Consider the following 16,217-nt stretch of genomic DNA (forward strand, 5'->3'; position numbering starts at 1 on the left):
GCCGCTACCACATGGAATTACTTGCTCAGGAAGGGGTCAGGCCTCGTCAGCTCATCTCCATGCCTCTCTCGGCACCTACTTCATCTACCACAACGTTTACAAGGCGGCGTCTGGATTGTATGACATGTGGTTAAACACTTTCAGCAGAGAGGAATGTACGAGAGTTCATGCATATAAACACAGCTCAGCAAAACAACAGACTATCTATGCAATGTATGATTGGAACGGCAATAAAGTGGCCAATAGTTCTATATATTCATATACCATTTAATGTATTGGAAAAACAAATCCCTAAGGCAGATCTTTTGCAACAATAGGTCTTACACCTCAATTTCTCTGTAGTTTAAAAAATGACGAAATAAAGAAAAGAAAAAGAAACACATCCTCCTAACTATATTTACATTGCTGCCTGAACCGCATAGATTATTTATTTTATTTTTTTGGGGTGGGGTGGGGTGGGGTGGGGGACAAAGAAAAAAAAAAGTTCCTACAACAGAATTGAAAGATTTTCCACCTTTTCCAAAAATAAATAGCGGCTTTCGAATGAAAGCATAGGACTTTCCGGGCTCTGCAGCACTGCGGATACACGAGAAAAATAGGACCGATTTATTTATGTAGTACTTTCCATCTGGTTTCTCGTTCCGGCAAAGTCACGTTCTCTTTCCTGGTGGACACAAAAAATAAAATATATAGCCGTAGATCGCACCGCGGGCTGCGCGTTAGTGATTGTCCGGTACTCAGTCTGTCTCCATGGCGATGCTGCGCGATTCTTTAGCCACCATTAGCCGCATCAGCTGACTGTGGAATTTCTCGATCTTCTTCACATCCTGAGCCTGGTCCGTGCTGTACAGCAAACACTGAAAGAGACGGGACAACGTCACATCACCACCCATCTGTAATCAGGTCCCTATGGGATGCATCTACGGAGCTGCGCCACTGGCTAAGACAGGTTGCTACAATCTCACTGCAAGAGTTTACAAACGGAGCTGAAAATGTTTCTCTTTTTAACTTCACAACCCAAGTTTAACGGAGCAATCTCACAAAATTAACGCATTAGCAAACTGGCGCTTTACTCACAACCATCTGCCATGAAACCCGGCGTTTATCTGCTCGTTATGAAATATTGCCATCAGTACGTACACTGGGCTCAGAGCCAACTTACATGCTTTGCGTGCGGCCAGTTTAACGTAAACATTCTACCACCCAATTTGTTTGCTTCCTGCGACTTTTGTATTATACAAAGCCCCCCCCCCCCCACCACCCCTTGTTTTCACCTTCCTTCTGAGCAGTATTTATCATATCTACTAAACTGAGACTTGAGAGAAAGCTGCTCTCTGGACTCTGCATACATCTCCACACATAGGGGGTCATTCTGACCCGTTCGCTCGGCTGCGACAAAAAGCAGCGAGCGGGTCCCTACTGCATATGCCAGACGGCCGAAGGCCGTTGCAGGGCTGCATTCGCCTCTGCCCGATTGACAGGCAGAGGCGAGTGCTGGGCGGGAGGGGGCGGAACAGCGTCGTTTGGCCGCCGTTTCGTGGGAGCAGTCCGGCCAACGCAGGTGTGGCCAGAGCGAACGGGGGCGGGCCACAGTGGCTGCGTGACGTCACACGCAGCCGCTGCGGGCCGGGGAGCGATGAGTAGCTCCTGGCCAGCGCGCTAAAGCTGCGCTGGCCGGGAGCTACTCTTGAAGTGCAAAGGCATCGCCGCTGTGCGGGGCGTCCCCCCGCATGTCAGTGTGAATGATCGTAGCTGCGCTAAATTTAGCACAGCTACGATCAACTCGGAATGACCCCCGTAATGCAGAGAGCAGGGGAGATGCAAGTAGCAACTCTGCTCAGTGATGTAAACACTTGGCTGAAAGAGACAGAATAAAGACTAGGCAGCGCGTTTGGTCACATTTGCAGCAGAGTAGGTTAAAGAAAATAAGTCAACTGGAGGCGAGAATTCCTTTTAATATCACGTATGTATGTAGACATGTAAGGGATCACAATACACGTGGCCTGTGTATGTATGTAGCTGGATCAAATCGCCCTTTCACACCTATTCTAAACTGAACTGGAGAACAGCCATTTAGGCTGAAGAAATAGGAGCATTGAGCGGAGTGCTTGGAAAAGCAGATATGGGATGTTCAAGTTACAATCTGTTCGCCGCTCAGATACATCTCATGGAATAATGTCTCATTACACAGGTAAACTGTATGAACAGTGCTGGTGCGAGAGAAAGATATAGATGGAAAGAGTCTGGTAACAGACGTCCCCTCCGATATACGAGGCCTGCAGAAACCACTTGGCTTGTGGCCTTGGATCTCTATGTGGTCACACCTCTGACCTCTAATATACGCATCACTCTAGAAGTGATGAGATGTTGTGTAATCTATAGCATTCATGGCAGCTGTATACAAACACCAGAGTACACCGTAACCGCACCGCTTACCACTACGTCATCTGTGACTTTAATACGCAAGCTCCCGTCGCAGTGTCTGTATTTCAGCATCACACGGACCTACGGAAAGAACAAAGGAAGACACGTTAGAACATTGGGGCTCATTCCGAGTTGTTCGCTCGTTATTTTTTTCTCGCAACGGAGCGATTAGTTGCTAATGCGCATGCGCAATGTCCGCAGTGCGAAGGCACCAAGTAAATTTGCTATGCAGTTAGGAATTTTACTCACGGTATTACGAGGTTTTTTTCTTCGTTCTGGTGATCGTAATGTGATTGACAGGAAGTGGGTGTTTCTGGGCGGAAAATGGCCGTTTTATGGGTGTGTGCGAAAAAACGCTACAGTTTCTGGGAAAAACGCGGGAGTGGCCGGAGAAACTGAAGAATGTCTGGGTGAACGCTGGGTGTGTTTGTGACATCAAACCAGGAATGACAAGCACTGAACTGATCGCAGATGCCGAGTAAGTCTCGAGCTACTCAGAAACTGCCAAGAAGTGTCTATTCGCAATTTTGCTAATCTTTCGTTCGCAATTTTGCTAAGCTAAGATTCACTCCCAGTAGGCGGCAGCTTAGCGTGTGCAAAGCTGCTAAAAGCAGCTTGCGAGCGAACAACTCGGAATGAGGGCCATTATGCTGAATATGGATCTAAGTCATACATGAGAAGCTGAAGTATATGTGCATGTTAAATGATGAAAGCATTGAAGCTGTAATGCCAGTAGTTGGGACCCACCTATCAAAGCTGAGGACGGATAGTAACCAATAGTCAATAGGCGGCACCGCGCTGCCCAGCAAGCTGGTATGAGGTTCTGCCGCAGTATGGCAAACACTCTTGTACTAGGTCGACCTTGCGTTGTAGGCGCCTACAATGCTAGCATGAGGTTCCGCTGGAGCGCACTGACTGCGGAGGGACATTTGCCTCATCAGATTGGTGAAAACAAACGCTCCCCGTGTCACGCCATCACTTCATACGGGATAGAAATTTTTTTTTTTTTTTTTTTAAACCAGCCGGCACTTCTATAGAGAGACGCTATGAACAGAGCAGGTTCCATGGAGAAAACGGAGTATGTTGGGATTGAGTTCTGAATAAGAGCCGACACATTTTAACACTGCAGTTGCCGAGAGCTACAGATTTACAGTAAGCCACCGCTCAGACATGCTTGGTCTCCATAGTAACTAGATAATTTAAATCAGTCTAAAAATAATGTACAGTGAGGGATTAGCCTGGAGTTCCACTGCCCTTTACATCCCATCCCTGCACAGCACACACCAGCAATTCCAACTACCAGGCTGGGAGCTGGGTACCACAGGCAGGATGAAGATGTGGGGGCAGGAAACAGGCTCTGGGGTTAGGGGGACATATTGACCGACCCTGGAAGCTTGCAGCAGACCACCACATAACCGTGGTGGATATACTCTGCAGGGTATAAAAATCACATAGCGTGAAATAAAATCACTTTTATTTCCCAAAGATGTAGAAATGTGGAGGGGCCTTATTGTGATTAAGCAAATTAAAAGGAGAAATATACATGATTTTCACCCCCTTACCCAAAATTAGACAGGTTTAAGACCCAAACATCCTACGACAAGCAGAGATGTCATTTATCCATCACTTAATAGCACCCCCAAACGCTGCAATCACAAAGGACAATAATCACAAAGGACAATAAGGTTATTTAAGAAAAATGTTCCAGAATAAATCAGATTGGGCCAGATAGTAAATACCGACGGACCGTCAGATTACCACCACACGGGGAATGCAGAGGTTCATTCAGCCAGTTCACCTGCTGGACAGCCATATGCGTCAAATTTGGCTCTACTGAGAACTAAGCTGGTCACTGATTGGTGGAGTGGAATGGATCGCAGCTAGGCTTACCAATCATCTAACAAATAGTAGACTTCTATAAATCATGTCCTAGTTATTCCACCTTTCCATCACATAACCCAAAGTACCGAGATGCCATATGTACAAGGGCACAGACAACATCCTACTTCACACACAGCTTACTGAGGTCTTAACACTGGACGTGGTCTCGTGGCTTCCATCATCCCACCAGGCCCACCGGCCGGATACAAGTCCTAAATTACCAAAACCAAGTCTATTCCTCAAGGTGGCCTGCTCATCCCCTGGAAGGACCTGCAAGAGCTATTGCTTACTTCTGCTGCAGGGACGGATCACCTTTTACTCCAGAATAATTTATTGCTAAATCTTACTAAAAGCCATTTCTAAAGCATGACAGTGCGGCTGGCCAGCCAACAGGGACCAGGGGGAGCCCAAGAGGCAACTGTCGGAAACTGGAAGCATCTCCACATGGTACACTAGGGGTAGCCAACAGGCAGCTGCTGTATAACTACACTTCCCAGCATGCCCTACTACACTTTGAGCATGCCCCATGTGTAGTTGGATGTCTTCTACTCCTGCACAGCACAACGTACAGATCTGGAGTCAGAGCCTGGTTAGGGAGGATGTGTCCAATCATTGCCTGGGTCACAATATAACAGCGTTACAGGCAGTATACTGTGAGGATTCCACGCTTGATTCTGGGGATGGTGGCTAAAAGTTTAGTTGCCGCTACAGCCTATGGTGGCACTACAGGATAGATGACACTACAAACCACAGATCTCTACCACTACAGTCACCTCTCTAGCTTTAGTTCCATCAGGTCTGTTCTGCCTACTAAGCAATTACTGTAGCTGCGATGGGAGCAGAAGGCATCAATGTTACTTTGGGAATAGAATGGAGTGTTTACAGTGAATCTACTGATACCTTCGATCACAGAAAAACATCACTTAACATAAAGCATAAAACAGCTCATATCCTAAACCACAGGTTCTCAAACTCGGTCCTCAGGACCCCACACAGTGCATGTTTTCCAGGTAACCCAGCAGGTGCACAGGTGTATTCATTACTCACTGACACATTTTAAAAGATCCACAGGTGGAGCTAATTATTTTAATTGTGATTCTGTGAGACCTAGAAAACATGCACTGTGTGGGGTCCTGAGGACAGAGTTTGAGAACCTGTGTCCTAAACCAAATCTCCTGAAGAGCAGGTCCCTCTAGCCTGCAGTGCTGTGGAAGGCTGCATCAGTGAGGCTGAGGAGGATGGGTCAGATTATAGTAAAAAGTGATCCACAGAGGAGCAGATCACCATTTTTGGGGGATATGTCAATCGAGCGATTCTACATTTGCAAGATCCCTTCACCCTGCTCACTCCTCTACCCACAGTCATCTCTCAGCCGTGCTGACTTCACCTTCATAACATCTACAGGAATCAGCTTTTTCTCACTCCAGATGCTACAAAACCCAATATCCGTACGCTCATAATCTCCCGCCTTGACTACTGTAAAGGTGTGTACACACGGTAAGATATTTTCTTCCGATTCTGACTATATAGTCAGAATCGGAAGAAAATATAGTGCAGATCGCAAGGTGACAGTCACCTTGCGATCCCGATCCGATGCGCGGCCCCGCGCGGTCGGCATCGGAAGAAAAAAATAAGAATTTACTTACCGATAATTCTATTTCTCGGAGTCCGTAGTGGATGCTGGGGTTCCTGAAAGGACCATGGGGAACAGCGGCTCCGCAGGAGACAGGGCACAAAAGTAAAGCTTTTACAGGTCAGGTGGTGTGTACTGGCTCCTCCCCCTATGACCCTCCTCCAGACTCCAGTTAGGTACTGTGCCCGGACGAGCGTACACAATAAGGGAGGATTTTGAATCCCGGGTAAGACTCATACCAGCCACACCAATCACACCGTACAACTTGTGATCTAAACCCAGTTAACAGTATGATAACAGAGGAGCCTCTGAAAGATGGCTTCCTAAACAATAACCCGAATTAGTTAACAATAACTATGTACAAGTATTGCAGATAATCCGCACTTGGGATGGGCGCCCAGCATCCACTACGGACTCCGAGAAATAGAATTATCGGTAAGTAAATTCTTATTTTCTCTATCGTCCTAAGTGGATGCTGGGGTTCCTGAAAGGACCATGGGGATTATACCAAAGCTCCCAAACGGGCGGGAGAGTGCGGATGACTCTGCAGCACCGAATGAGAGAACTCCAGGTCCTCCTTTGCCAGGGTATCAAATTTGTAAAAATTTACAAACGTGTTCTCCCCTGACCACGTAGCTGCTCGGCAGAGTTGTAATGCCGAGACCCCTCGGGCAGCCGCCCAAGATGAGCCCACCTTCCTTGCGGAATGGGCCTTAACAGATTTAGGCTGTGGCAGGCCTGCCACAGAATGTACAAGTTGAATTTTGTTACAAATCCAACGAGCAATCGACTGCTTAGAAGCAGGTGCACCCAACTTGTTGGGTGCATACAGTATAAACAGCGAGTCAGATTTTCTGACTCCAGCCGTCCTTTAAATGTATATTTTTAAGGCTCTGACAACGTCCAACAACTTGGAGTCCTTCAAGTCGTCTGTAGCCGCAGGCACTACAATAGGCTGGTTCAGGTGAAACGCTGATACCACCTTAGGGAGAAAATGCGGACGCGTCCGCAGCTCTGCCCTATGTCGAATGGAAAATTAAATAAGGGCTTTTATAAGACAAAGCCGCCAGTTCAGATACTCTCCCGGCCGAAGCCAGGGCCAGTAACATAGTCACTTTCCATGTGAGATATTTCAAATCCACATTCTTTAGTGGTTCAAACCAATTGGATTTGAGGAAATCTAAAACTACATTTAGATCCCACGGTGCCACCTTAGGCACCACAGGAGGCTGTATATGCAGTACTCCTTTGATAAAAATCTGGACCTCAGGGACTGAGGCCAATTCTTTTTGGAAGAATATTGATAGGGCCGAAATTTGAACCTTAATAGATCCCAATTTGAGACCCATAGCCAATCCTGATTGCAGGAAATGTAGGAAAACGACCCAGTTGAAATTCCTCCATCGGAGCACTCCGCTGCTCGCACCACGCAACATATTTTCGCCAAATACGGCGATAATGCTTCGCGGTGACTTCCTTTCTTGCCTTTATCAAGGTAGGAATGACTTCTTCTGGAATGCCTTTTCCTTTTAGGATCTGGCATTCAAACGCCATGCCGTCAAACGCAGCCGCGGTAAGTCTTGAAAAAGACAAGGACCCTGCTGAAGCAGGTCCCTTCTCAGAAGTAGAGGCCACGGATCGTCCGTGACCATCTCTTGAAGTTCCGGGTACCAAGTCCTTCTTGGCCAATCCGGAGCCACTAGTCTTACTCCTCTTTGCCGTATAATCCTCAATACCTTTGGTATGAGAGGCAGAGGAGGAAACACCTATACCGACTGGTACACCCAATGTGTTACCAGCGCGTCCACAGCTATTGCCTGCGGATCTCTTGACCTGGCGCAATACCTGTCCAGTGTTTTGTTGAGGCGAGACGCCATCATGTCCACCATTGGTTTTACCCAACGGTTTAATAGCATGTGGAAAACTTCTGGATGAAGTCCCCACTCTCCCGGGTGAAGGTCGTGTCTGCTGAGGAAGTCTGCTTCCCAGTTGTCCACGCCCGGGATGAATACTGCTGACAGTGCTATCACGTGATTCTCCGCCCAGCGAAGGATCCTGGCAGCCTCTGCCATTGCCCTCCTGCTTCTTGTGCCGCCCTGTCTGTTTACATGGGCGACTGCCGTGATGTTGTCCGACTGGATCAACACCGGTCTTCCTTGAAGCAGAGGTTTCGCCTGGCTTAGAGCATTGTAGATTGCTCTTAGTTCCAGAATGCTTATGTGAAGAGACTTTTTCAGGCTCGACCACACTCCCTGGAAATTTCTTCCCTGTGTGACTGCTCCCCAGCCTCTCAGGCTGGCATCCGTGGTCACCAGGATCCAATCCTGCATGCCGAATCTGCGGCCCTCCAATAGATGAGCCTCCTGCAACCACCACAGAAGGGATACCCTTGTCCTCGGCGACAGGGTTATCCGCAGGTGCATCTGAAGATGCGACCCTGACCATTTGTCCAACAGATCCCTTTGCATGGAATCTGCCGAAAGGGATTGCTTCGTAAGAAGCTACCATTTTTTCCCAGGACTCTTGTGCATTGATGTACATACACCTTTCCTGGTTTTAGGAGGTTCCTGACCAGGTCAGATAACTCCTTGGCTTTTTCTTCGGGAAGAAAAACCTTTTTCTGAACTGTGTCCAGAATCATCCCCAGGAACAGCAGACGAGTTGTCGGCATTAATTGGGATTTTGGAATATTCAGAATCCATCCGTGCTGCTTTAGCACCTCTTGAGATAGTGCTAAACCCATCTCTAGCTGTTCTCTGGACCTTGCCCTTATTAGGAGATCGTCCAATTATGGGATAATTAATACGCCTTTTCTTCGAAGAAGAAATATTATCTCGGCCATTACCTTTGTAAAGACCCGAGATGCCGTGGACAAACCAAACGGCAGCGTCTGAAACTGATAGTGACAGTTTTGTACAACGAACCTGAGGTACCCCTGGTGTGAGGGGTAATTGGAACGTGGAGATACGCATCCTTGATGTCCAAGGATACCATAAAGTCCCCTTCTTCCAGGTTCGCTATCACTGCTCTGAGTGACTCCATCTTGAACTTGAACTTCTTTATGTACAGGTTCAAGGACTTCAGATTTAGAATAGGCCTTACCGAGCCATCCGGCTTCGGTACCACAAAAAGAGTGGAATAATACCCCTTCCCTTGTTGTAGAAGAGGTACCTTGACTATCACCTGCTGAGAATACAGCTTGTGAATGGCTTCCAAAACCGTCTCCCTTTCTGAGGGGGACGTTGGTAAAGCAGACTTCAGGAAACGGCGAGGTGGCTCTGTCTCTAATTTCAACCTGTACCCCTGAGATATTATCTGCAGGATCCAGGGATTTACCTGCGAGTGAGCCCACTGCGCGCTGTAATTCTTGAGACGACCGCCTACCGCCCCCGAGTCCGCTTGCGAAGCCCCAGCGTCATGCTGAGGCATTTGTAGAAGCCGGGGAGGGCTTCTGTTCCTGGGAAGGAGCTGCCTGTTGCTGTCTCTTCCCTCGTCCTCTGCCTCGTGGCAGATATGAATAGCCCTTTGCTCTCTTATTTTTAAAGGAACGAAAGGGCTGCGGTTGAAAGGTCGGTGCCTTTTTCTGTTGGGGAGTGACTTGAGGTAGAAAGGTGGATTTCCCGGCCGTAGCCGTGGCCACCAAATCCGATAGACCGACCCCAAATAACTCCTCTACGCATCGCCTGTCCACTGTCGTGTCCATAAAGCTCTTCTGGCCGAAATGGACATAGCACTTACCCGTGATGCCAGTGTGCAGATATCTCTCTGTGCATCACGCATATAAAGAAATGCATCCTTTATTTGTTCTAACGACAGTAAAATATTGTCCCTGTCCAGGGTATCAATATTTTCGATCAGGGACTCTGACCAAACTACCCCAGCACTGCACATCCAGGCAGTCGCAATAGCTGGTCGTAGTATAACACCTGCATGTGTGTATATACCTTTTTGGATATTTTCCATCCTCCTATCTGATGGATCTTTAAGTGCGGCCGTCTCAGGAGAGGGTAACGCCACTTGTTTTGATAAGCGTGTTAGCGCTTTGTCCACCCTAGGAGGTGTTTCCCAGCGCTCCCTAACCTCTGGCGGGAAAGGGTATAAAGCCAATAACTTCTTTGAAATTAGCAGTTTTTTATCGGGGCACCCCACGCTTCATCACACACGTCATTTAATTCTTCTGATTCGGTAAAAACTACTGGTAGTTTTTTCACACCCCACATAATACCCTGTTTAGTGGTACCTGTAGTATCAGCTAAATGTAACATCTCCTTTATTGCCAAAATCATATAACGTGTGGCCCTACTGGAAAATACGGTTAATTCGTCACCTTCACCACCGGAATCAGTGCCTGTGTCTGGGTCTGTGTCGACCGACTGAGGCAAGGGGCGTTTTACAGCCCCTGACGGTGTTTGAGGCGCCTGGACAGGCACTAATTGAGTGTCCGGCCGCCTCATGTCGGCAAACGACTGCTTAAGCGAGTTGACGCTATCCCGTAATTCCACAAATAAAGGCATCCATTCTGGTGTCGACCCCCTAGGAGGTGACATCCTCATATTTGGCAATTTGCTCCGCCTCCACACCAATAACGTCCTCATACATGTCGACACACACGTACCGACACACAGCAGACACACAGGGAATGCTCTATACGAAGACAGGACCCACTAGCCCTTTGGGGAGACAGAGGGAGAGTCTGCCAGCACACACCAAAAAGCGCTATATATGACAGGGATAGCCTTATGATTAAGTGCTCCCTTATAGCTGCTTTTATATTAATATATTGCCATTTATTTTGCCCCCCCTCTCTGTTATACCCTGTTTCTGTAGTGCAGTGCAGGGGAGAGACCTGGGAGCCTTCCTGACCAGCGGAGCTGTGACAGAAAATGGCGCCGTGTGCTGAGGAGATAGGCCCCGCCCCTTTTTCGGCGGGCTCGTCTCCCGCTATTTAGTACATTTAGGCAGGGGTAAATATCTCCATATAGCCTCTGGGGCTATATGTGAGGTATTTTTAGCCTTTTTAAAGGTTTTCATTTGCCTCCCAGGGCGCCCCCCCCCCAGCGCCCTGCACCCTCAGTGACTGCCGTGTGAAGTGTGCTGAGAGGAAAATGGCGCACAGCTGCAGTGCTGTGCGCTACCTTAAGAAGACTGCAGGAGTCTTCAGCCGCCGATTCTGGACCTCTTCTTGCTTCAGCATCTGTGAGGGGGCCGGCGGCGTGGCTCCGGTGACCATCCAGGCTGTACCTGTGATCGTCCCTCTGGAGCTTCATGTCCAGTAGCCAAGAAGCCAATCCATCCTGCACGCAGGTGAGTTCACTTCTTCTCCCCTCTGTCCCTCGTTGCAGTGATCCTGTTGCCAGCAGGAATCACTGTAAAATAAAAAACCTAAGCTAAACTCTCTAAGCAGCTCTTTATGAGAGCCACCTAGAATTGCACCCTTCTCGGCCGGGCACAAAAATCTAACTGGAGTCTGGAGGAGGGTCATAGGGGGAGGAGCCAGTACACACCACCTGACCTGTAAAAGCTTTACTTTTGTGCCCTGTCTCCTGCGGAGCCGCTGTTCCCCATGGTCCTTTCAGGAACCCCAGCATCCACTTAGGACGATAGAGAAATAGGCTGTGCAGGCAAGTAAATCCTGACTATCTCTATAGAAGAGATAGTCAGGATTGAAATCGCACATAGCCAGCATCGCAAGCACAGTTATTATGTGCTTGCGATACTGGCTAAGTGCCGACCCGGCCCCCTGTCGCACGGTGAGAATCGGATAAGTCCGAATCTCACCGTGTGTATGCACCCTAACCCTCTCCTTTCTAGCCTCTTCTATGCTGTGTCTCCCCCCTACCCCCTCCGATCTACCAATAATGCTGCCGCTCATCTTATATTCCTCTCGCCGCATGGCCTGTCTCCCCCTCCTCTGCAGCCTCCTACATGGCTAGCTATCCCCCCCTTACACACTCCTCACCCACATTTATCTCCACTCCCACCTCTCTACTCCATTCACTTCCTCCTATACCCACCTAAGAAGATACCTCCCGCTGCGCCCCATCTTCCTCAGCAAGTACAACTTTTTTTTCCAGTCTCCCCAACTTTAATCGTTTGCCTTTATACTAAAGCCTCCTCAGCCCCCAGATCCAAATTCAACAGTTCACCCCCCTCAAGAATGTAAGCTTTGGGGGCAGGGCCCTCATCACTCTTTTCTTCCTTACCACCAGTGCTCCTGTCTTCTCCCATTCAGTGACTGACACCGTCTACAGCGTTGTCCCCAACTACCCTTCCCACTGTACTGGTCTCCTCCCATTCAGCACCTGACACCGTCTGCTTGTCTATACGACGGGTACAAGGTAGCCAGGGACTGTGGTGCTTTCCCCTGCAACTCCCCACTGCCTGCTGATTGTAGCTACAGCTAGTTGCCCAACTACCCTTCCCGCTGTACTGGTCTCCTCTCCTCAGGAAGTGTATCCCCCCTTCCTCCTCTCCTCATACGGTGTATCCCCCCCTTCCTCCTCTCCTCATACGGTGTATCCCCCCCCCCCTTCCTCCTCTCCTCATACGGTGTATCCCCCCTCTTCCTCCTCTCCTCATACGGTGTATCCCCCCCCTTCCTCCTCTCCTCATACGGTGTATCCCCCCCCTTCCTCCTCTCCTCATACGGTGTATCCCCCCTTCCTCCTCTCCTCATACGGTGTATCCCCCCTTCCTCATCTCCTCATACGGTGTATCCCCCCCTTCCTCATCTCCTCATACGGTGTATCCCCCCCTTCCTCATCTCCTCATACGGTGTATCCCCCCCTTCCTCCTCTCCTCATACGGTGTATCCCCCCCCCTTCCTCCTCTCCTCATACGGTGTATCCCCCCCTTCCTCCTCTCCTCATACGGTGTATCCCCCCCTTCCTCCTCTCCTCATACAGTGTATCCCCCCCCCTTCCTCCTCTCCTCATACAGTGTATCCCCCCCCTTCCTCCTCTCCTCATACAGTGTATCCCCCCCCTTCCTCTTCTACTTAAACAGTCCCCTCCTAACTATTCGCTACAGGCAGCGCATCCCACCCCCGTCCTCCTCTCCTCAGGCAGTGTATCCCCTTCTTCCTCCGCTCCTCACACAGCGTATCTCCCCCTCACCAGATAGCGCAGCCCCCACAGCACCACCACCCAGTGTCGGAGCCCGGGCCTCACCTTCATGGGGTCGGCCTGATATAGTTTCTCAGCGGCCCGGGCGAACTCTTCCCAGGTTCGGTGATAAGGCATCGTCAGGCCGCGCTGTACGTGTGACTGGAAGAAGGCAGCCGGGTGCCTGGATCACACATCAGCGCTCCGTCCCGCTCTCCTATTGGCTGGCGCGCTGACCTCCGGCCAATCAGCAACAACTCCAGCTCGCAAAGCGAAGGCACTTCCGGGACGTGGGAACTCTCTGGTACCGGGCGGCTCTTCCTCTCCTGTCTCTATGGCGAGGATGTTGCCCGCCCTCTAGTGGTAGAACAGTGCGTAGCCGGGGACAGGGAGCTGCGTGGTGTATCACTGCTGTACTGTAATGCAACAAGCTCTACAACATGGCAGCTCTCATCTCTGCTGCAGCTGGTCAGACTCCAGGTGACCTAATATACATTTTATTGAAACTTTGCAAGGTATAAGGTCGCACTTATATATATATATATATATATATATATATATGTATATGTGTATATATATATATATATATATATATACACACACACGTAAATATCTGGGTGTGGTTTGAGACACTCACATTAACTAAGTAAATATTAGGGTGATCCTTCAGAGATAGGGCTCAAAGCGATATCCCATAAATAGCGGTCATATATCGCACAGTCTGTAGGACTGTAGAATAAAGGAAATAATCTTCAATCACTTTATTGGGGTGTACTAGTATGGTGACGCCAGGATTCCGGCGTGGAGGGGCAAGTTCAGCAAGCCCCTTGCGGGCTCGGTGGCGACCTGTGGTCTCCGCGGGTTCTATTCCCACTCTATGGGTGTCGCGGACAGCCACGAGTGGAAATAATCCAGGTTGGTTGGCATGCCGACCATCGGGATAGTGAGGGGGCGGGATGCTGGTGAAGGTCATGTGACCGTCGGTCACATGACTACCACCCCTTTATTTAATAGATGCAGAGTAGCATGCTATTGCCAACGTTTCGATTCTTACGCAAATATTTTTCAAGGCATCATACTTATATAGACAAATGCCACCAATCTACATTAAAGTCTTACACCCCACAACTGACGTATATAGTTGTGGGGTGAGTTTTTGGGGCGCGGGTCCCCCTGGATGGCTTTGGCTGGGCTGCTCCAGGGCATCACCATTATACCTACCTTAGCACTCTCCAACGCTTGTATCGTTTGTTTTTATATATGTAACAATTCCAACACATTTATTCTTTCACACCTATAACACGCATACATGCAATATCTGCTCTTACTTATCCTATGCTCCCTCACACAGTTTTTTTGGGGGGTGTCCCACACCCTAGACTTGAGCCCCGGGATTGTTAGGGACCTGCAGGAAAGTGGGATCCCGTGACGGGGGCTGCAGGCTTGAATGCATTGATCAATAGATGAAGTAAAACTTCACTGGTTATTGTTGTGCAAAAAGCTGCATATTGCAAATTCTATTATTATTGTTTAGTAATGTTTGTATAGTGCATCGGGACTCGTTCTCTCTCCGTGTGTAGCACTACAGGTCTCAGCTGGTAGCACCTTCATTACTGGCAGCTAGGGTGTGCAGTCTAGGGCCCCCGTTCCCTAGATAGGTGTATTGTACTACCCTGAGTCATGTGTACAGGGAAAGGGAGCCTGTCTCAGATGGCTCTATAGCACCTAGCGTGGGCCAGATGCCAGTGCCAGTACTAATGATGGAGGCTGCAGATGTGGGCAGAAAAACAGTGGGCGGGGCAGCTTCCTGCTGAAGTTGCAGAGATCCTGCGCATAACCCCCGGGCCCTCCTTAAACTGACATTAGCATAAGTTACTATATCAGGCATCCGCAGCGTCACACAAACACCGCCCCTAAACAAATGATGCTTTTAAACTATATACATTAAAATACTGCACTGAAATACAGGTATGTATGGGAAAGCTGAATTCCGAGCCTTCTCTTGAAAGGTGCTGCTGCCCAAGTGGACTCACGATTTGGGTAAGGCAACTGTTTATACAGAGATATTTTTGGCATAAGCAAGTATGGACAATCATCCAACCTGAAGCAACTGCGGAGCCACGTGTTATATAGGTGGATTTATTTGGCAGCTGTTAGAGACAAACAGTCAATAGCCCAAGTGGCAGGAATACAGCTTATCAGGACTAGGGGGACATTTACTATGCAGTGATAAGAGTGGAGAAGTGAGCCAGTGGATACATTTCCCCATCAACCAATCAGCAGCTCTGTGTCATTTTATAGTATGCAAATTATAGATGTTATTTCAGTGCTGATTGGTTGCCATGGGCAACTTCTCCACTGGCTGACTTCTCCGCTCTTATCACTGCTTAGTAAATGTCCCCCTTAAAGAATAATCTCTCCACGCCGCTAAAGTGATCCAATGAAATCTGGGTCACTGAGGTAATGAAAGCATGCCGGTGTGAGCCAACCTCCCGCCAGTGTATCTCTGTGTCGGTGGCCTTGTCGGAAGTGTATGCCAAAATGTCTAATTTCTATCACTTGTATGCTGCACCGTGATCCACCACAAGCGGGGTCATGGGAGGCACAGACCTCCATACTGCGGCTATGTTGCAAGCCTCCATTACTATAGCTCCGAGCTGTTAACGTAAAGGGACTGTCGCACGCAGGTGTCTTCAGCTGGCAGTCTCTCCGAGCCTCCGTGGTGATATTCAAAGTTCTGACGCATTTCCTCACTCTCTGTGACTTTATCAGAGGGCAGTCTTGTGGTGCAGTCAGGGGTAGTATCATCCATTGCTTGCTACATCATGTTGTCATATTCTGCCAGCTATATCATGTCATCAGCCCAGGTCCATCCTGCACCAGACAAATCTTCTCATCATCCCTTCTCATCTCATCCCCCACCGGCCACGTAGTGTCATCATCTCTCCCCATCCCCACCGGTCATATAGTGTCATTGTCCCCTCTCATCCCCCACTGGTCACATAGTGTCATCTCCCCCCCCCCCCCCCCCCCCCCCAAAGTATTGCTCTCCACATGCACAATTACCCTGAAGATGTCCTCCATCTCTCTAACGCAGTGATTTTCAACCTTTTTTTACTCGCGGCACTCCGAACAATGGGGGTCATTCCCAGTTGATCGCTAGCTGAAAATGTTCG

At 48.9% G+C, this 16,217-nt stretch overlaps 1 protein-coding gene across 1 annotated transcript; it reads right to left on the reverse strand.

The window, feature by feature from the left end:
* Window positions 1–246: 246 nt before the first annotated feature.
* Window positions 247–13,323, reverse strand: SRP9 (signal recognition particle 9). Its single transcript, XM_063918988.1, has 3 exons — window positions 13,108–13,323; window positions 2,437–2,505; window positions 247–857 (listed from the first exon to the last, which is right to left on the reverse strand). Exons 1-3 carry the CDS (start codon window positions 13,177–13,179, stop codon window positions 738–740), a joined length of 261 nt encoding a protein of 86 aa, XP_063775058.1. The 5' UTR covers window positions 13,180–13,323; the 3' UTR covers window positions 247–737.
* Between the last annotated feature and the right edge of the window lie 2,894 nt (window positions 13,324–16,217).

This window comes from Pseudophryne corroboree, chromosome 4 (assembly GCF_028390025.1).
Source record: "Pseudophryne corroboree isolate aPseCor3 chromosome 4, aPseCor3.hap2, whole genome shotgun sequence".
Lineage (NCBI taxonomy): Eukaryota > Metazoa > Chordata > Amphibia > Anura > Myobatrachidae > Pseudophryne > Pseudophryne corroboree.